The 23,199-nt window shown below is 38.1% G+C and overlaps 1 protein-coding gene across 1 annotated transcript in view; it reads left to right on the forward strand.

The window, feature by feature from the left end:
- prkn (parkin RBR E3 ubiquitin protein ligase) overlaps positions 1 to 22,656 on the forward strand; it is a 168,611-nt gene extending 145,955 nt beyond the window's left edge. Inside the window, exons 8-12 of the mRNA XM_056471063.1 lie at positions 6,182 to 6,243; positions 8,081 to 8,233; positions 20,783 to 20,869; positions 21,607 to 21,724; positions 22,126 to 22,656. Of these exons, the coding sequence (XP_056327038.1) occupies positions 6,182 to 6,243; positions 8,081 to 8,233; positions 20,783 to 20,869; positions 21,607 to 21,724; positions 22,126 to 22,235 (530 nt within the window). The 3' untranslated portion in view covers positions 22,236 to 22,656. The remainder of the gene's footprint in view (positions 1 to 6,181; positions 6,244 to 8,080; positions 8,234 to 20,782; positions 20,870 to 21,606; positions 21,725 to 22,125) is intronic.
- Positions 22,657 to 23,199: the final 543 nt, after the last annotated feature.

Here is a 23,199-nt window from a genome sequence, read left to right on the forward strand (position 1 = left end):
GTAGTTCAGTTTGTAGTGTTTAAGTTCAGTTTAGCTCAGTTCAGTGTGGTTTAATAATCACTACTGAGAGTCCAAATACTGAAGAGCAAATCCAACGATGCGCAGCTCTACAGATCCCAAATCATGCAAGCCAGTGGCGACAGCGGAGAGGGAAAAAAAACTTCACTAATGGCGGAAGTGAAGAAAAAAAAACCTTGAGAGAAACCAGGCTCAGTTGGGCACGACCATTTTAATTTCTCCGCTGGCCAAACGTCTTGTGCAGAGCTGCAGTCTCAGCGGTGGAGGCTGGAAGCTGGCCTCAGCGAAGACTCGTCTGTCTCTGGAGCGTCACAGGAATCAGTCTCATGTTCTCCACTCCTTCATGACCACCACAGTAGCTGCTCAGGATACGGCCCGGTCCAGGATATGGAAACCTTGGGATCATCTCGTCGTTGGTCTTGGATCGAATCAGTGACTCTGCATAGTCTGAGGGCCTCGGGAAGAGTATCCCCAGGTGGAAATGGAGAATAAAGAGAATAATTAGCGTAGCTGCTGTTCATAGTGTACATAAACAAGATGCAGAAACCTGTGTGGAAACCCGCTAAGTGTTTCCATATGCTGGAATAGCTGGCGGTTCATTCTGCTTTGGTGACTCCTGATAAATAACGGGACTAAGCTGAAGGAAAATTAATTAACAAATACTGAATTATGATCATCATCTTCACCGTCTTTTCTTTTTGAGTAGTTAAGTTTGTGATTGATGGATCAAAGTTATCAAACAGACTCCAAAGTTTTAAACATCATGCAGAAAAGTGCAGTTACTGTAGACAACTTTACAATAATTCATTTTATGTTCGATCAGAGTTTAGCGTAGCGTGAGGAAGGACAGATGTTTCAGTCTGAGCATTTAGACTGAACGAAGGAAAGTTTTACTTGAGATTATTTTGACAAAAACTACCTGAAAACCTAAAATCCCAAGATTAAACAGGGCCTACAATGCCTTTCCACAACAGACCGTCAAAAAAAATAAAGGCTTTATTGATTTGCTAGGCTAAAAAGTAGTCCGGTAATGTGGACTTATTACTGTATAAGCTCAAATATGTCTCGGATATGATTAGTACACTCTGTAGTCCAGATTAAAAGTCATGTCACCTGTGTGTAACTGTATCTGTGACCTTAGATAACGCCACTAGTGATTACACTAGTCTCTTTCCGTGTGTGTGCATCCTAAAAAAGTTCACCTCACACTTACACTTCTTTCTTCATTGCCATGGAAACAGCATGTCATCCCTCTGTAGTCTTTATCTTTAATTATTTTTAGACAAATGTGAGCCTTTTTTCTCGCTGTAATTCTGATATTTGCTGGCAGTCTGCGAGTCCCCTGGCGGGTCCGGTTGCGATTACTGCACCCGCCGCTATTTGCATAAGAAAAGTGTGGCGGCGTTTGCGCTAACAGCCCTGGAGGAGGATTAGCGACATTAGCATTCTGTGGTCCACAGGAATGATGTGTGTGTGTGTGTGTGTGTGTGTGTGTGTGTGTTGGAGACTTCAGCTGCTGCAGGTTTCTGTGTTCTGACCTTTAAAACTTTCTGTCCAGTTCTCCTGATGTGTGAAGGTTTGCATCTGTCCGAACATGCTGGAGAAAACACAAGAATGAGGATGTAAATATGCAGTATGGTTGTAAATATCCAGATAGGAAACATATGTTGGAAATTGTTTGTTTTTTTTTACACTGTAAACAATTTAATGACAAAATGTCATAACAACAATTAATTGTAATCATTATTTCTATATAGTTACTGTCAGGATTCTGCCACTTTGGTCTTGTTTATTCTTGTTTTGGTGGCAGGGTCCGGACACTAGTCATGTCTTGTCTTGTATGTTGTGCTCAGCTCGAGTTTCTTGGGTCGAGCACTCATTTTCTGACATTTTGTGTCTTTTGTATGAGCGCCGTCTCAGCCGCCGTCTCAGGGCCGTGCGTGCTCCCCCTTGATGCAGGCACATGAGGTCTGGGCATGTTTGCGACATGTGCTCTAATCCTGGTGGTTGTTTTTGTTCTGTCTGATCTCACGAGAAAACGTATTTTACGTTTTGTCAGTTTAGTGGCTAATTCGTACGAATTCGTACGAGTTCAGTCGTACGAAATTGTACGATTTTAAAAGGGAGGCGTGGCACCTAACCCCACCCCTAAATCCAACCGTCGTTGGCGAATGAGCAAATCGTACTAAATTGTACGAATTAGATCGTACGAATTCGTACGAATTAGCCACTAAATCAAAAAGTTACGAATTGCCGTGAGATTGTGTTGGCTCTCCTGTCTGTTGTCTACTCCCACCCTCCTTGTTAACCCATTATTAGTTATTATTATTAACCCATTATTATGTCCACCTGTTTGTGTGTTAATTATTTCTGCTTATATTCTCCTCATTTTAAGTGAACTATCCCTTTAAGAACAAATTAAGACTTTATATTAAGTAGAGACAGAAATGATAAGATTATGATATTAAGATTACATTATAATTTGAAAGGATATTCAAGGTTTAAATAGGGAAGGTGTAACTTAGTGTTCTTAAATGAACCCCAGCAGCCGGCGTGTTTTCTGTCTAGCCACAAAAGATTTTCACACAAAAGCGTCTCGTCAGGGAGCAGAACGTCTGTGATGTGGAATTTCTTCTTGTGGGTTTGATAAGCATGTGTTTTGTACTGTGTGCACTCAGATACTATCAGTCTTCACATCTACAGTCGTCTTTAGAGATCACTGCATTTCACTCTTTGTAATTTAAAGTGCCACTCTGCTAAGGTGTGCGTTGAAGTCCACAGATTTATGTGTGTGTGTGTCTGTGTGCTGGTTTTGGTTGTTTTCAAGGACCTTTTTTGTATAACGACATGGGTTTGACCTTATTTTATTCTATTATGGCCATTTATGAGGACATGGCTGATGTCCTTGTAATTCAAAACACTTAAAAATCATGCTTAATGGGTCTTTTGACATTCAGATTTTGCCACAGTTTTCCTGTGAGAGTTGGATTTAGGGGTAGGAGTGAGGTAAGGTCATATAGTAAGTGGTATTTACAGTATAAAATACATACGCCTATGGAGAGTCCCTATAAGCCGCAAATACCAACATGTGTGTGTGTGTGTGTGTGTGTGTGTGTGAGAGAGTGCCATCACATGCAGATTAGAGCAGTCATTAGTCTCCTAAGGGATAATTGGTGTGTAGCTGGAGGCTTTGGTCCAAAGCAAAACGTTTCCCTACAGAAAGGTCCACATCATTACACCACGCTTGTTAGAGGAGAGGATTGGGTTGCCACTTCGAGGCCGGGTCTCTTTCTTAAGCTCGCACACATTCATCTTCACTCATTTGCCGCCCATAACTATTCTGTGTGGATTTAGCAGCGAGTTGTTTCAGCAGGTCGGGAGTGCGACGGGCCTCTGTTCCCCATTAAAGTGCTTGTTCTGTCCTCCTGGAGATCAGGCAGCTGAAATGAAAGACCTCTCCTTTTTCAACGTGACCCTGAAGAGCATCAGTCCTGAAGAGCAGCTCTCATTAGTGTTTGTGGATTGCTGAGATATAGAGTGTAATACATGTTAATATATGCACGTGTTATTTCCCATTGGATTCTGATGAGGGACGCCCAGGTGAATTTAACAGCATATGGTGCGTTTTGTATACTGGCATGGATCAAAATCGGTGATGTAGTGCTAATCTGCTAGTGGAGTGATGACGCATCGGTTTCTTATTGTTATTCATAATGGAGTTTTCTTATCCTATGAGAAGACCCTGCTTCTTAATTATTCATTAGAGCATGTGCTTTCCGAAGGCAAAGGCAGACCTGCCAATCTGTGACACCCAATGGCTGGGTGAGACCGCGTCCACGGACTCAGCGGATGACCCGCAGTATTAAGCCGTTCATGAAGGGTCGTATGTGTTTGTTTCCATGATCCATAGGGTTTGTGGAATGGTTTCCCTCGTGATGCTGTCCGGGCCGATACAGCAAAGCTGTTGGTTTGCAGCAAGCATTTTTGTCGGGAGAGCTGTAGGAGAATTGGAGAATGGCGGACTTTGTCTTTTATCAGTTGAGTTCATTCCCATTTAGACACATCGCCTATATCCATGCTGTTGTGTTCGCCTATGTTCAAATCCTCCATATTACCGGCAGGGTTAATGGTTGGAATAGATAGGGCAGGAGACCTGTTGCACTGCTATAGGCTGTTCACTGTGTCTATATTCAGACCCGGGCATTGAGGAAGAGAGAAGTCCTCCTCATTTATAGTGTCTATAAACATGATTATCTTCATAATGATATAAATTGAGGTTATGTGTATATGAAATTATGAATAATAAATGTAGCATCAATCTATCTATCTATCTATCTATCTATCTATCTATCTATCTATCTATCTATCTATCTATCTATCTATCTATCTATCTATCTATCTATCTATCTATCTATCTATCTATCTATCTATCTATCTATCTATCTATCTATCTATCTATCTATCTATCTGTCTATCTATCTATCTATCTACAGTAGAAGTCAGAATTCTTAGACCCCCTGAATTATTAGCCATGTTTATCCACTCTCAGCCCCCCATAAACCCCCCGTCCCCCAGCCCTCCTTTCAATTTCTGTTTAACGGTTTTATAGTTTTGTACTTGTACTAGTTTATAGTACTGTTTAATAGTTTTAATAACTCATTTCTAATAACTGATTTATTTTATCTTTGTCATGATGACAGTAAATAATATTTGACTAGATATTCTTCAAGACACTTCTATACAGCTTAAAGTGACGTTTAAAGGCTTAACTAGGTTAATTAGGTTAACTAGGCAGGTTAGGGTAATTAAGCAAGTTACTGTATAATGATGGTTTGTTCTGTAGACTATCAGAAAATAATGTAGCTTAAAGGGGCTAATAATTTTGACCCTAAAATGGAATTTGAAAAAATTAAAAACTGCTTTTATTCTAGCCGAAATAAAACAAATAAGACTTTCTCCAGAAGAAAAAATATTATCAGACATACTGTGAAAATTTCCTTGCTCTGTTAAACATCATTTGGGAAATAATTAAAAAAGAAAAAAAAAACTCTAAGAGGGGCTAATAATTCTGACTTCAACTCTCTCTCTCTCTCTCTCTCTCTCTCTCTCTCTCTCTCCTCTCTCTCTCTCTCTCTCTCTCTCTCTCTCTCTCTCTCTCTCTCTCTCTCTCTCTCTCTCTCTCTCTCTCTCTCTCTCTCTCTCTGTGTGTGTATGTACAGAGTGTGTGTATGTTTGTGGATCAAGGCTTGTTAATGTATTTAAAAAATGTAATATATTCCTGTATTCGATCATTTTGAACTGTCACATAATTCTTCAGAATGCATTTTGAGAATATTTGAATGATTTCAGACTGAAAAGAGACTTGCTTTTGCTTTTGTAACATCATTAATGTATTTTCTCCTTTTGTTTTATATATATATATATATATACATACAGTTGAAGTCAGGATTATTAGCCCCCCTTTGAAATTTATTTAATTTTTCTTATTTCTTATTTAAATATTTTAAATATTATATTTAAATTATATTTAACAGAGCAATGAAACTTTCACAGTATGTCTGATAATATTTTTTCTTCTGGAGAAAGTCTTATTTGTTTTACTTCAGCTAGAATAAAAGCAGTTTTTAATTTTTTAAGAACCATTTTAAGGTCAAAATTATTAGCCCCTTTAAGCTTAATGTTTTTCGATAGTCTACAGAACAAACCATCGTTATACAATAACTTGCCTAATTACCCTAACCTGCCTAGTTAACCTAATTAACCTAGTTAAGCTTTTAAATGTCACTTTAAGCTGTATAGAAGTGTCTTGAAGAATATCTAGTCAAACATTATTTACTGTCATCATGGCAAAGATAAAATAAATCAGTTATTAGAGATGAGTTATTAAAACTATTATGATTAGAAATGTGCTGAAAAAATCTTCTCTCCGTTAAACAGACATTGGGGGAAAAAATAAACAGGGTGGCTAATAATTCAGGGGGCTAATAATTCTGACTTCAACTGTATATATATAGCACCCATTTTTCTTGCAAAACCTGACTGACACCCCCCCATACAGTTAGACAGTCCCTGGATTCACAGTTCATTATTATGATTAGTTATTTTTTTCAGTGCATTCAGCTCTTATATTCCTGACTCTATTATGCTTCTTTTCTGTCTCTAGCTGGCTGTCCTGATTCGCTCATTAAAGAGGTTCATCATTTCCGTGTCCTGGGAGAAGAGCAGGTATGTTTGGACTAATCCGAACGTACACATTTCAGCAAACCTCCCTTTGAATCAGACAAAAACCCAGCTTCGCCCAGATGGTCAGATCAATAGGTCTGCTGTTTCCCTACATCATTCACTACAAACTAATCTCCATAACAGCACATTTACATGTATTTATTTAGCCGTCTTTTCCCCCTCCGGACATATGGTGAGGAGAGAGTGTGTCCTACAGGTGGTTTGTCAAGCCCGTTAACCTGTGTGAAGCACACTCAGAATTGCACAATATTTCCAAGAAGCATTGGGTGCCTTAAAAAAAGTGTCAGGTGCATATGGAGAGGAGATAGTGTGTCCTACAGGTGGTTCGTCAAGCCCACTCACCTGACAAAATTAGCTGACAAAAGCTCAAAATTATCCAGATTTCCCCACAATTACAGCTAATAGGTGCTAACGCTGTCTTAACTGATGCTCAACACACACAAATCTATTAACATCTTAAAAAAGTACTCCAGGGTTTCTTGAATCTTTAAAGTGTCTGGTGCATATGGAGAGGAGAGAGTGTGTCCTACAGGTGGTGTGTAAAGCGCACTCACCTGTGTGAAGCACACTCAGCATTGCACAATGTTTTCAAGAAGCATGGGGTGACTTAAGAAAGTGTCTGGTGCATATGGAGAGGAGATACTGTGTCCTACAGGTGGTTTGTGAAGCCCACTCACCTGAAGCAAACTCAAAATTGCACAGTAGCTATGTTTGCATCCACCTATTTGTATGTGCTTTTTGGTATATTACATAAAAACGTTTAATGGAAATGCAGAGATGCTTATAAATTCTGAAAGGCACCAATAAAAATGCATGCGCACAACTAAGTAGGATAAACTTAACCAGACTTATGACCAATTTGCTCAAAAAGCAATTTAAGAATATTAAAATACATCCAGGATAGTTTAAATAAAAGTTCTCTAAATATATTCACTCACTATAATTCCAATACAGCATTTATTTCATGTATTGATCAGAATATATTTAAATACAGTTGAAGTCAGAATTATTGACCCCCCCCCCCCCCCCCCTTTTTTTTTTTTTTTTCCCTTTTTTAAATATTTCCCAAATGATGTTTAACAGAGCAAGGAAATTTTCACAGTATGTCTGATAATATTTTTCCTTCTGGAGAAAGTCTTATTTGTTTTATTTCGGCTAGAATAAAAGCAGTTTTTAATTTTTTAAATCCATTTTAAGGTCAAAATTATTAGCCCCTTTAAGCTATATATTTTTTCGATAGTCTACAGAACAAACCATCATTATACAATAACTTGCCTAATTACCCTAACCTGCCTAGTTAACCTAATTAACCTAGTTAAGCCTTTAAATGTCACTTTAAGCTGTATAGAAGTGTCTTGAAGAATATCTAGTCAAATATTATTTACTGTCATCATGACAAAGATAAAATAAATCAGTTATTAGAGATGAGTTATTAAAACTATTATGATTAGAAATGTGTTGAGGAAATCTGCTCTCCGTTAAACAGAAATTGGGGAAAAAAATGAACTGGGGGGCTAATAATTCTGACTTCAACTGTATGTATATTTTCTGGTATTTATTTCTGTTTGTACATTAGAAATTAAATAGCATCACTTGGGTGGGATGTTTTCCATAAGATACATTTTTGTACATCCAATGTTCCACATTGATTCCTTATGGGTAAACCTGTGTTATTTTAAGATATGATGAGGCATGCATTTCTACGCTTTAGGTACAGCGACAACTTTTGCACCTTTATTTCTGAGAATGTACCTGTTTGAAATGACACGCAGGTCATCTTTCCTATGTTTGAATACTGTTGTTCATCTCTGTTTTCCAGTATGAGCGCTACCAGCGGTATGCGGCGGAGGAGTGTGTTCTTCAGATGGGAGGCGTTCTGTGTCCTGCTCCGGGATGTGGTGCTGGTCTGCTCCCTGCGGATGAAGAGCGGAGAGTCTGCTGTGAGCCGGGGAATAATGGACTCGGCTGTGGGGTAAGAGATTCTGAATCAGATGAACAGGTTAACAGTAATAAACAGAAACAGATGGCAGGAACATTCTGTCAACTCAAACTGAAACTCCTAAAATAACAAAGGTTTACCCTTAAAGTATCCTTGTGGAGCTGTTTTGTTATTAAACACATTTTTTATTATTATTATTATATTAATATAGGGCGGCACGGTGGCTCAGTGGTTATCACTGTCTCCTCACAGCAAGAGGGTCACTGGTTCGAGTCCCAGCTGGGCCAGTTGGCATTTCTGTGTGGAGTTTGCATGTTCTCCCCGTGTTGGCGTGGGTTTCCTCCGAGTGTTCCGGTTTCTGGACATGCATTATAGGTGAATTAGGTAAACAAAATTGGCCTTAGTGTATGAGTGTGTATGGGTTTATGGTTGAAAGGGCATCCGCTGCATAAAACATATGCCAGAATAATTGGCGGTTCATTCCGCTGTGGTGACCTCTGAAATACATGATAAATACGCTATATATATGTATATATATATATATATATATATATATATATATATATATATATATATATATATATATATATATATATATATATATATACACACACACACACACACACACACACACACACACACACACACACACACACATTACATTACATCAAAATCAGTATATTTGGGGAGGTTTTGGCTAAAAGAGAGAGAATGACCCAAAAGCATGGACACTATTTTCAAAATAGAAGTTAAAGCTGTTCCTACACAACTCTTTATTATTTCTGTGTAAGATGCTAGTAAAACTAGCATTGTGTTGGCCATAACCAAGAAGGATGAACAACAAACAGCACACATTCATCTTATATTCAGTCTTACATGACAATATTTTTTTTTTTGTGTGTGTGTGTGGAAGTTTAGGATGGCTTTCCTGTGTGAGATGAATGTTTTGTCATCCCTGCCCTCTATCGTTTGCATACTCCACTTGTCCAATCACAGCACGATTAAGATGTAATTACCACACAATTTGCATGATGTTTTCTAATTAGCCAGTCGATTAAAGATTAGGGTGCAGTTCAGCTGCCATTAGTGCTGACTGATTGCATGTTTGCAAACACAAACATCATCATTCCGGCGGGAAGAAACCCCCTATCCGTGCTTCTGTCAGAGGTGCAACTGTTGACCTGCGGCACGTAACACACTGCTTTAGAGATATAGATGAGATTAGACCAAGATTCATTTACCAGAGAATTCATTCAATTATTTGTGTTAATATTTTATGTTATGTTGATCATCTAAACAAACATTTGCATTGTTGATTGATTTAAAAAAAAAAGCTTATAAAGTGCTATAAAGATAAAAAAATAGTGCTAGAATAGTGTTTAAGTACATTATTCCAAATGTTTTGAAAAATGTTCATATCCAGAGATAAGCAATTTTAACTAGTGTGTCGGAGCGTGTGTCATGATCACCAGCGATCTCTAACCACCAGAGGTCGCTGGTAAACACTCACATTCACATGGACTACAACTTATGGACTACATATTCAGTCATGCCACACACACACACCTGCTCCAAGTCTCCACTGATTAGACTCCCACAGCTGATGCTGCTTCTGGACTGATTACACACACTACTTTAGCAGCACACACACTCACTTTCTTGCCGAGTCTTGTTTACCTGTAAGTGACAATTCAACACGTTTTCCTTAGTCTTGTTTCTCCGTGTTTTGATCTTTGCCTTGTTTATCCAGTTCTTTTTGTCTGCCGCCTGCCTTCCGACCTCCCTCCTATTATAGTGACTACGATTCTGGATTGCCTTTATACATCTGTTTGCACCAATGTTGACCTTTGCTTGCCTGACTACCGAATAAACCTGCAAGTGGATCCGAACTTCAGTTGTCTCTGTCACTCCCCGTGTTACAGCGTGTGCTGTGTGTGTATATATTTACACTAGCGTTGTTACACACCTTCAGTTTTCAGTTTAAAAAATTACATTAAAATTATGTGACAAACAATTTGTCTTTTTTGAGACACAAATGTGATATTTTGGATTACACAACAGATCAAGTCAAATCAAAAAACAAAGACAATATTTTCTGAAGTTGAAACAGCTCCTTGAATCATATTTTTGCAGGTACACCCTCTATTATCTCAATTATGCTGATACAATCTTGGCTATTGCAAGTGCTGTTTATATTTGTGACTATAAAAATGAATGTAACTTCAAGAAATTAGGCTAAAGACCGTGGCCGCTAGCATCTGCTAGAGCACATTTTGAGATCAAGAAAGTGAAGTTTAGCTGCATAGCACTTCACTAGCTGATCTCCCCCTAAACCTCACTCTCATCCGGGTCACGGCACCAATTTTACCCACCAATCATACACCGCCAATTCGCTCTGAGCTGGGATTATTTGCATCCATTTAAATGCTCTAATGAGGAGGCTAAATGAAGTGGCTGCAAGCGTCTGTGACTAGAGCACATTTTGAGATCAAGGGAGTGAGGTGTACCTCCATAGCACTTCACTAGCTGACATCCATTACCCTTATCTCCCCTAAACCTTACTCTCATCCGGGTCACGGCACCAATTTAACAAACCAATCCTACACCACCCATTCCTCCTACACCACCCCTCTGATCGTACACCACCCCTCTAAACCTCATTCTCATCCGGGTAACGGCACCAACTTAACCCACTGGTCCTACACCACCCTTTCACACTGAGCTGGGATCGAACTGGCGATTCTTTGCATGGCTTTGAATGCTCTAACAAGGAGGCTAAATAAAGCGTCCGCAAGCGTCTGTCGCTAGAGCACATTTTGAGATCAAGGCAGTGGGGTTTACCTGCATAGCACTTCACTAGCTGACCTCCATTACGCTCACCCCCCTAAACCTTACTCTCATCCGGGTCACGGCACCAATTCAACTCACTGGTCCTACACCACCCGTTCGCTCCGAGCTGGGATCAAACCAGCGATTCTTTGCATGGCTTTGAATGGTCTAATGAGGACGCTAAATACAGCGGCCACTAGCGTCTGTTGCTAGAGCACCGTTTGAGTTTAAGAGACACTTCACTAGCTGACATCCATTATGCTTACCCCCCTAAACCTTACTCTCATCCGGGTCACGGCACCAATTTAACACACTGGTCCTACACCACCCATTCGCTCCGAGCTGGGATCAAACCAGCGATTCTTTGCATGACTTTGAATGCTCGAATGAGGAGGCTAAATACAGCGACCACTAGCATCTGTCGCTAGAGTACCGTTTGAGTTCAAGAGAGTGTGGTTTACCTGCACAACACTTAACTACCTGACCTCTATTAGGCTCATCGCCCATAAATCTCATTCTCATCCGGGTCACGGCACCAATTTAACACACTGGTCCTCACCACCCATTTGCTCCGAGCTGGGATCAAACCAGCGATTCTTTAACGAGAAGGCCAGTTTTGATGCTTTTAAGAAATAAATTAGGAGTATTTAAATTAAGTGTCCCGTTGCGGCCAATCAGTGTTGTTTTTGCTGATGGCCACACTTGGCCATGTACAGGTGTAGCTGGGATTAAATGATGATCCTGCAGTCTTGTGGGTGGACCAGTGTGTATGTGTGTGTGTTTTATTTCTGTTTGTTCATTAGTTGTGAATGTGGAGAGCATGTCCCTTATCTTCTGCAGTGTGTGTGACGGTCGGCGCTGTGTCTGTGAGCCGCAGATAAAGCCTTTATTGGAGCTGCTGTTAATGAACCGCTGGCTCCAGCACACACACATCGACAAGCAACGGCACATAAAAACACAGACACACCGAAAGCGAGAGGTTTTTACACGCCGTGGACCTGAGGGACAACTCGCAAACCTACCTGTCCTACTTCACTTACAGAAAAATCAATACATGGCTCTCTATATCTGCTGCGGCGCTTTATACGGCCTTCTCCTCTTTTGTTTGGGGGTTTAGTGGCCTGTATTTGTGCTGTGTGTTGAATACGAGAACTGATTGCAGTTTTTTAGTGTGTGTGTGTGTGTGTGTGTGCAGAAAGTGTGAGCAATCAGCTGTGTTTAGGTCAGACTCAGGTCATGGAAATGATCTGGACCTTTCTGGGATGTGGTAGTAATTGAGCTGCTGGAATCACACGTGTGTTATTTGACACTTTTTTCCCACATAAAATTATTTGGTAACACTTTATAATAACTACACACTATAAATCATTTATTAAGCATTAGCATCTAGTGAATTCATTATCTGTTAAGCATTAACTCTACATTAATAAGCGTTAGTAAGCAGTTTATAACTGCAGCTACAAATGCTGTATTCTTGACTTACAAACATATTTATAATGTGCTTAATAATTGTACATTCATACTTAGTTAATGATTTATTTTTCATTACTAAATTAAGTATCGCATTATTTACAAACCATTTGTATTTAAGAGTAGTTGAGGGTTTTTAGGATCATTCAGAATGAGTTAGTAAATGATTAATAAACTATTGAAATCAACATTTATATGTCTTATTATTCAGGCATATGTTAAGGGTTACTATGTATGTTAATAAATGCTTTATTAACTCAACTTCATCTAGTTTTGTGACCTAATCTAAAGTGAAGTCTATTCATGCTTTATAAATCCCTTATAAATGACAATTAAAGGCTCAGTTAAATTCTAAACAGGAAAATCGACATTATTCATTCCTTTTCATTTAAAGAGACACAAATGAAACTGTACTTCAAATGAAAAATAAATCTTTGCAGTCTTATCTAAAATAAAATAACTGTAGAGTTGAAACATTGCATCTTATTATATTGTTAAATTATTATATTGTTATTGTTTTATCCAGTTTTATGTCATATTTTGTCACTCCTGTTATTCAGCAATGTTTAAACTTTACAGTAATTGTATTTTTTAGAAAAGATTGTAAAGATTATTGTTCATTTGATTCTGAGTCTTTAATTGTCATTTATGAGGGATTTATGAAGCATAAATAGTCCTCACTTTAGATTAGGTCACAAAACTAGATGAAGTTGAGTTAATAAAGCATTTATTAACATATTAGTTAACTATTAGTATATGCCTGAATAATAAGATATATAAATGTTGATTTCAATAGTTTATTAATCATTTACTAACTCATTATGAATTATCCTAAAAACCCTCAACTACTCTTAAATACAAATGGTTTGTAAATAATGCGATACTTAATTTAGTAATGAAAAATAAATCATTAACAAAGTATGAAAGTACAAGTATTAAGCACATTATGAATGTGGTTGTAAGTCAAGAATACAGCATTTGTAGCTGCAGTTATAAACTGCTTACTAACGCTTATTAATGCTTAGAGTTAATGAATAACAGATAATGAATTCACTAGATGCTAATGCTTAGTAAAGTATTCATAGTATAGTTATTATAAAGTGTTACCTATTGTTGTTGTTGTTTTATACAGGTTTATGTTGTATTTTGACACTCCTGTTATTTGGCAATGTTTAAACTTTACAGTAATTGTATTTTTTTAGAAAAGATTGTAAAGATTATTGTTCATTTGATTCTGAGCCTTTAATTGTGATTTATAAGGGATTTATGAAGCATAAATAGTCCTCACTTTAGATTAGGTCACAAAATTGCATGAAGTTGAGTTAATAAAGCATTTATTAACATATTAGTTAACTATTAGTATATGCCTGAATAATAAGAAATGTAAACGTTGATTTCAATAGTTTATTAATCATTTACTAACTCATTCTGAATGATCCTAAAAACCCTCAACTACTCTTAAATACAAATGGTTTGTAAATAATGCGATACTTAATTTAGTAATGAAAAATAAATCATTAACTAAGTATGAAGCTACAATTATTAAGCACATTATATAGGTGCTTATAAGTCAAGAATACAGCATATGTAGCTGCAGTTATAAACTGCTTACTAACGCTTATTAATGTAGAGTTAATGAATAACAAATAATGAATTCACTAGATGCTAATGCTTAGTAAATGATTTATAGTGTGTAGTTATTATAAAGTGTTACCTATTGTTTAGTCCTGTGATTTTTATTTATTTATTTTGTTTCAAATATTTCCCAAATGATGTTGAACTCTTGTGTGCTTTTGGGGATGTTTTCATCCACTTTTTAAGTCTTAATTTGGCCACAACTTTTTCTGTGTTTCAGCAAATGGAAGGATTTTTGGTGACAAATCTTATTTTGACACATATTTTGAGAAAATGCTTTGAATTTTTTTTAAAAACTCAGCGATACACTCTGGACAAATTTACTACCCCTTGTTATGTTTGGGATAAAAACATCCACTGAATTAAACTGCTGTAAAATGCACCACATAATTTTTTTTTTTTCAAATAGTTTTGCACAAATCTGTTAATCAACCTCAGTCCTGATAAAAACTACTAAATTGCTTAGAAAATTACAGGATTTTATCTCTTTAATTACCAAATTCATAAAAATCTTCACTGATTTGGTTAAAAAAACACACAAAGTTTTTCAATATTTTCAGTATTTTCAATATAAAAAGTAATTGTGGACTGGATTTTTTTTACCTTTAATCACAGTCTTGGACATGTGAAATAATATTGCGTTTGATGCATTATTTGTTATTAATTGTCTTTCGTTTCTGCCTAATTTACTGTTTGTGGTTGTTTTTGCCCCATTGACTTCCAATTCAATTCAATTCCCCTTTATTTGTATAGCGCTTTTACAATGTAGATTGTGTCAAAGCAGCTTCACATAAAAGGTCACAGTAAATAGGAACAGTGTAGTTCAGTTTGTAGTGTTTAAGTTCAGTTCAGTTGAGCTCAGTTCAGTGTGGTTTAATAATTACTACTGAGAGTCCAAACACTGAAGAGCAAATCCAACAATGCGCAGTTCTATAGATCCCGAACCATGCAAGCCAGTGGCGACAGCGGAGAGGGAAAAAACTTCACTAATTGGCGAAAGTGAAGAAAAAAAACAGAGAGAAACCAGACTCAGTTGGGCACGACCATTTTAATTTCTCTGCTGGCCAAATCTTATTATGATACTTCCATTATGATCATTTTTTTTTGATTACAAAACCATGACACCATATAATCATGCATTTTTAACCAGCAACCTTCTTGCTGTGAGGCGATTGTGCTACCCACTGCACCACCGTGACGCCTCTTATTTACTATTCCATAACTTATTTAATAATTGATTGAATATTATATAATATTATTATTAAATAACACTATAATTATTATTAAGCTATAGTCACACTGCACTTGTTGCCCCATAGACTTCCATTCATCAGCGACTGCGGCAGACCGGAGAGACAAGCTCGTAAGACAAGTTTCGCAGTTCGTTGCGTTGCAAAGTTCATGCCTGGTGAACTCTGACCTGTGAAATCACATCACGTGATTGCGTGAGACCAATCAAAGATCAAAACAAGACCTCTCTGTAGAGAGGTTTAAAATATGGCTTTTTTAAAATATCCAATCATCTTGTTTAATCCCGCTCCTTTTCGCAGCACCGTCCGACAGAATTTCGCATACACAGCTGTCTAGTGTGACCGCGCATTATTTAACAACAAATTTACACCCCAAGTAAAATCATTCTTTTCACTTGAGTTTTTCTACAAACTACAGGCTAAAATTAGGCTAAAACACAGGGCATCACTAAAATAAAACTTCTAAATGAATTTCACTGAAACCCAGTCTCATTGTGGATACGTAGCCAGGTCTACATTTCTGGAGACCTCAAAATAAATACCCAGAGCTACGTCTGCTTGCAGTTTTTGTTCTCAGGTATCCACCAGAGGCTGCTGTGTACACTTTTCATTCATTCATTCATTTTCTGTCTGGCTTAGTCCCTTTATTAATCAGGGGTCGCCACAGTGGAATGAACCGCCAACTTATCCAGCATATGTTTTACGCAGCGGATGCCCTTCCAGCTGGAACCCAACATTGGCGCATGTCTTTGGACTTGTGGGGGAAACAGGAGCACTCGGAGAACACCCACGTGAACACGGGGAGAACATGCGAACTCCACACTGACCCAGCTGAGGCTCAAACCAGCGACCTTCTTGCTGTGAGGCGACAGTGCTACCCACTGCGCCACCGTGACGCGTATCAACGACTTTTTGATGATCGTAAATTTCTCTCATACATGTCTTTTGCACATCCGCTTCTCACGTAAATCCACCAGGAGCCACAATATACACTGGCTGACCCACACACACCCTTACCTAAATCCAACCGATAATGTTTTCACCTGCCACTTTATTAGGTACAGCTTACGAGTACCGGGTTGGACCCCCTTTTGCCCTCAGAACTGCCTTAATCCTTCGTGATGTAGATTCAACAAGCTACTGGAAATATTCCTCAGAGATTTTGCTCCATATTGACATGACAGCATCACACAGTTGCTGCAGAGTGTGTGTGGAGAGTGTGTGTGTATGGATGTGTTTGTATGTAAGAGTGTGTGTGTGTGTGGTGTGAGAGCATTGGTGTGTGTTTGTGGATGTGTTTGTATGAATAAATGTGTGGATGTGATTGTGTGTAAGAATGTGTGGATGTGTGGATGTGTGTGGGGGGGGGGGGGGGGGGGGGGTGGGGGTGCGTGTGTGTGCGTGTGTGTGTGTGTGTGTGTGTGTGTGCTTGTAGCTGTGCGTGCGCGTGTGTGTGCGTGTGTGTGTGCGTGTGTGTGTGAGAGAGAGAGAGAGAAAGAGTGAGAGAGAGAGAGGGAGAGAGAGAGAGTGTGTGTGTGTGTGTGTGTGTGTGGAAGTGTGTGTTTGTATGTTAGAGTGTGTGTGTGGATGTATGGGTGTAGATGTGTTTTTGAGTGAGAGAGAGAGTGTGCGTGTGTGTGTTTGTAGACACAGACAGGATCTGACAGACTCAATCTGATGTGTGTTAAATAAGATCGCTGTAAGAGCTCTTACAGAGAGACTCCTCTGATCATCTCCCATACACTCTCTCTCTCTCTCTCTCTCTCTCTCTCTCTCTCTCTCTCTCTCTCTCTCTCTCTCTCTCTCTCTCTCTCTCTCTCTCTCTCTCTCTCTCTCTCTCTCTCTCTCTCTCTCTCTCTCTCTCTCTCTCTCTCTCTCTCTCTCTCTCTCTCTCTTTACACCTCTACCTCTCTCTGATTCTCAGTCCTCACCCAATGTAAGGCTTCAAGGCAATAATAGCATCTCGGTGACTCTGGACTCAGCACTGTCCAGCAGCACTCAGAGCCCAAACCGACAGACTGTACAGGACAAACACTCTTGATCTGCCCACTGCGCATCACACATGATTAATGCAGTGACAGAGGTCGAAACTTTACATCATGAAGCAAAAATTCAAAAGAAACTTAAACATGTCCACCTGAGATTTGCAACACATGTTCATTAAGGATACGTACCCGTGTCTATATTTCTGGAGAGCGTGAAATCTGTACCCAGATTTCGTCTGTGAAACGAACGCTATGGGTGATATGACCGCTTCTGTTTCTGCACTACTGCTGACCGCTTGCCTCCCTATGGACAGCTTTTTGTTACCAGTTTTCTCAGTAGCTTGCCACGTATGCTGGTGGACTTAGGATGCAGAACGGGCCGCAACGACAAGTGTCGACGAACGGTTCCAGAAACTGAAGCAAAAAATAAATAAATAAATAAATAAATAACAGGCTGAAAACATGGTCAAATCTGCAATTATAGTGAAATCAAGTGGTTGAGACATTTTTTTTTTTCCTTCACTCACCGGCCACTTTATTAGGTACACCTGTTCCAACTGCTCTTTAAATAAGCACTCATTACAACCGAGGTCTGCAGAAGAGCATCTCTGAACACACAACACGTCCAACCTTGAGGCGGATGGGCTACAGCAGCAGAAGACCACACCGGGTGCCACTCCTGTCAGCTAAGAACAGGAAACTGAGGCTAAAATTCACACAGGCTCACCAAAACTGTACAATAGAAGATTGGAGAAACGTTGCCTGGCCTGATGAGTCTCCATTTCTGCTGCCACATTCGGATGGTCGGGTCAGATATTGGTGTCTACAACATGAAAGCATGGATCCATCCTGTCTTGTATCAACTGTTCAGGCTGGTGGTGGTGGTGTAATGGTGTGGGGGATATTTTCTTGGCACACTTTGGGCCCATTAGTACCAGTTGGGCATCGTGTCAACACCACAGCCTACCTGAATATTGTTGCTGTCCATGTCCATCCCTTTATGACCACAGTGTACTCATCTTCTGATGGCTACTTCCAGCAGGATAGCGTGCCATGTCATAAAGCGTGAATCATCTCAGACTGGTTTCTTGAACATGACAATGAGTTCACTGTACTCAAATGGCCTCCACAGTCACCAGAGGTCAATCCAATAGAGCACCTTTAGGATGTGGTGAAATGGGAGATTCGCATCATGGATGTACAGCTGACAAATCTGCAGCAACTGCGTGATGCTATCATGTCAATATGGAGCAAAATCTATGAGGAATATTTCCAGTAGCTTGTTGAATCTATGCCACGAAGGATTAAGGCAGTTCTGAAGGCAAAAGGGAGTCCAAGCCGGTACTAGTAAGCTGTACCTAATAAAGTGGCCAGTGAGTGTATTCTGTATATATAGTATTTAGACTTGACAACTCAAACATCACATCTCTCGAGATTCGAGAACACTGAAAAAATTATTCATTGGATTTACTAAAACCATTAGTGTAAATGATTGCAAACTATTTATATATGGGCTGATTTAAAACCAACACAGTAAGTTGAACATTACTAAATTAAATGTTTGTTTAAATTCGCCCAATATAAATTGCTTGCAGCCACTTATGCTAAAAAATTGTAAATCCAATGAATATTTTTTTTTAGTGAAGTAAAGAAAGCGAAATACCGTGTTGAGAACTGAAAGTGTGTTTAATTTCCCTGTGAGAGATATCACGGTGTGTTCCTCAGAATCTCCTCCCGCCGCTGGAGAAGAAAAACAAACAAACTAAAACCGACAGAAAGAGCTCCGTTTCCTCACTATTACTGAGAAACACAAAACAGCATCTGCCCCAGACCTGCAAAAGAGAATCTGTCTTCATCAGCAGCAATAATAATATAGCGAAGAGATGATCCGATGCTTCAGAAGAGAAGAACTGTGAGGAGTTTATGTGCCGAATCTACCACAGAGATGGAGAAATGCTGGCCCCTGGCGGCGGAACAGTATACTGCATCAACACGAGTTTACCTCAGAGTGACTGTCCACTGTAAAATATGTTATTTTGTGATTAGCAAGTGTTTATTTACGGTTGCAAATTGCATTATGGGATGTTGAGCTCTGCTCTGTCGACTTTTGGATTGAAAATGTAACTCCACAAAGTGACCTCTATTGACATTTAGTAGTTTGAAATAATATAATGTATAAGAAATAATAATATGTAGAGAAATAACAGACAATGTGGTGGCAGTGTAATATACAACACCAACCCAGACAATATATGACCTTAAACTATTATAGATGTTAATAAAAGTAACTTTTCAAGGTTAAAAGTGGGAAGAAAGATCAAGCTCCCATAATGCGTTAAAAATATGAATCCCAGAAAACAGTAAATAGATAAACAAACAAGTACATAAATTAACAAAAAGTAAACATATAAATAAACAAGTAAATAAATGAGTCAAGAAAAAGAACATTTAAAATAAGTAAATAGTAAATAAATAAATAAATAAGTAAATATCTATGTAAATAAATATACAAGTTAATAATTAAATTGCTAAGTATAGAAAAATAAACTGAAAATAGATAAATATATAAGTAAATAAATGAACAAGTTATAATTTAATTAAGAAGTAAATAATTTATATACTAAGTAAAGATAAAGAAAACTAAAAAGAAATAAATAAATGAGTAAAGAAATAAATAAGTAAATAATTTAAGTAAATAATTAAATTACTGAGTAAGGAAAAAGAAAACTAAAAATAAACAATTAAGTAAATAAATAAACAAGGGAATAGTTTAATTACGAAGTAAATCATTTAATTACTTAGTAAAGAAAAAGAAAACTAAAAAGAAATAAATAAATGAGTAAATAAATAAAGTAAGTAAATAATTTAAGTAAATAATTAAATTGCTGAGTAAGGAAAAAGAAAACTTAAAATAAATAAATAAGTAAATAAGTAAGTAAATAAATAAATAAATAAATAAATAAATAAATAATTATTCAGTAAAGAAAAAGAAAACTAAAAAGAAGGTAAAGAAATAAATAAGTAAATAACTATGTAAATAAGTAAATAAATAAATAAATAAGTAAATAATTAAATTACTAAGTAAAGAAAAAGAAAATTAAAATAAATAAATAAATAAATAAGTAAATAATTGAATTACTAAGTAAAGAAAAAGAAAACTAAAATGAAATAAGTAAATAAGTAATGAAAATAATAAGAAAAAACAAATATGTTTATATATATATATATATATATATATATATATATATATATATATATATATATATATATATATATATATATATAAATATTTAATTGAAATTTAATGCAAATATAAAACCTCATGTTCAACTATTACCAAAAGCTGTGCAGTATTTCCTCAGTGATGGTTAATGAACCCTGGCAATCAGTGAGTGATTTGCTGTTTGTGTCAGTTTGTGTTTTGCAGGGACTGTAAAGACGAGTATCACGAGGGTCCCTGCAGACACACGACCAGCACAGCATCAGGAGGAGCCCTGCAGGTGAGATACGCACTCCTTAAAGTACAAATGAAATCAAAAACTACCATATTGATTTTGTTAGCTCACATTGCTAGTTTTGTGTTGAACAATTCATCTGTGCATGCCATAAAGACAAAATAACTGTTTGGCCTTTTTTTGTTTTGTGGCAATCCTGCTCGATTTCTGCATATATACAACAGTAATAGTAATAGGCTCAGTAGTTAGTGCTGTCGCCTCACAGCCACATGGTCAACGGTTCGAGGCCTGGCTGGAGGACTTAATTTCTGCCTGGTTTTTGCAGTTTCTCCCCATCTTCGCTTTCCTCCACACTCCAAACACATGCTGTAAACCTCAACTGGAGGAACTAAAATGGCTGCTGTGTGTGTGAGAGAAAGAGAGAGGGTCTACAGTATGGATTTGATACTCATACTTAGTCTTTCACCCTGAAACTTTACCACAGGGTTCATGTAAGGTTTGGGTTTAGGGTTGGGTAAGGGCATATAATACTCAGTTTTTAGAGTATAAAATGCATTACGCCAATGGAATGGTCCTTATAAACCACCAAAACAAGTATTCAATTTCATTCAATACCATCAAAATCAGAAAATTTAAGGTTATTAGTTACAAATAACTTTAATTAACTAGTAACTAATTGCTAATAACTTTTAACAGTTAAAGTATGCATGTGTGTGTGTGTGTGTGTGCGTGTGTGTGTGTGCGTGTGTGTGTGTGTGTGTGTGTGTGTGTGTGTGTTTCAGGGTTATGTTGTAGATGAAGAAGCGGCTCTTCGTGCTCGATGGGAACAGGCTTCACAGGAGACCATCACCAAAACCACTCACCCCTGCCCCAAATGCCAGGTTCCTGTGGAGAAAAATGGTATTTGTGGACTCTTTCTCCAGCCCCTGCGGGTTCACAATACTGTACTGTCACACTGATGCTACTAATAACTAATGCTCTCCGTTGGACAGTATCTGAGCATTTTCATTAAGTTTATTTTTAAGTATTTGTAGATTGTATGTCCCGTCCTGTCTTTATGGTTCAATGGAGATAATGTCGAATTATATCAAAGCACTTCACAAGACCTTTACTAATGCCTCATATTTAGCATAGGGTATCATATTGCTTGATTGCACCAATGTTTATCTTACAGTCTCATCAGTTATCATCTGGTTATCTGTTTTTATCTTTAACCTTGAAAACTCTTTGCACCATGAGGCAGTCGTAATCTCGTCACGGTGTGGATTATGATCTTGTGTTTGTGTTGTCTTGTTGTTCAGGTGGCTGTATGCACATGGTGTGTCCGCGTCCGCAGTGTAAGTTCGAGTGGTGCTGGCTGTGTCGCGTGGAGTGGAACAGGGACTGTATGGGAAACCATTGGTTTGAATGAGACGGATTTGCTCTGACAGATGAAACTCAGGAAATAAAGCCAACGGAAAGCTGGCAGAAGACTTTCAGATCATTAGCATGTCAAGTCATTATCCAACCCAGGCTCATTCTGATTACGCGCCCCGATATACATTTCTAGAGAGCGGCAAAAAACATCCCAGGAGCTACTTTTTTTAGCAGTTTTCGCGAATCCAACAGAGGCTGCTGTGTATGCTTTTTCAGATCTCGGATTTCTCTCGCGAGTGCCATTTGCACCTGCTGTTCATGTGTAAATCCACCAGAGGCCGCTGTCCACTGACTGACTGACTGACCAACTGATCCCGCTACCCACACCCTTCCCTAAACCAAAACGATAGTGTTTTTAAAATCAATCCAGAATAAGAAAAGCCTTCGTGGCAGCTTGTTTTTTTTCCACATTTTCATTATTTCCCGTGTTTTATTTTATTTTTTGCCTTTTGTTTTGTTTTACCTGCTTTCTGGAACCATTTTTCGGCAGACTCGAATCCTGTCATCACGATCAACTCCGCTCTGCAACTCAAGTCCTCCAACGTACATGGTGAGCCAATAGACAAACTGGTAACGGCAGAAAAGCTGTCCATATGGAGGTAAGCGGTCAGCTGGTACACTCTCATAAATAAATGTACAGGAGCTGTTTCTGGGGCAGTACCTTTTCAAAAGGTACCTATTTGTACCCAAAAAGTTCACAGTGGTACCTCAAAGGTGCATATTAGTACCCGAATGTACCTAAAAAGTACCTTTGAGGTACCATTATGGACCCTTCAGTCACAAATATGTACCTTTTGAAAGGTACTGCCCCAGAAACAGCTCCTGTACCTTTATTTCTGAGAGTGTAAAGCCAAAAGGAACACCGTCATACCGCCCCATAGCATTCATTTTGAAGACAAATGCAGCCATACGTACTTCTGGCTTCAAAATTTGTGTTCTCCAGAAATGTCTGTAGAGCT

Source organism: Danio aesculapii, chromosome 13, assembly GCF_903798145.1.
Source record: "Danio aesculapii chromosome 13, fDanAes4.1, whole genome shotgun sequence".
Lineage (NCBI taxonomy): Eukaryota > Metazoa > Chordata > Actinopteri > Cypriniformes > Danionidae > Danio > Danio aesculapii.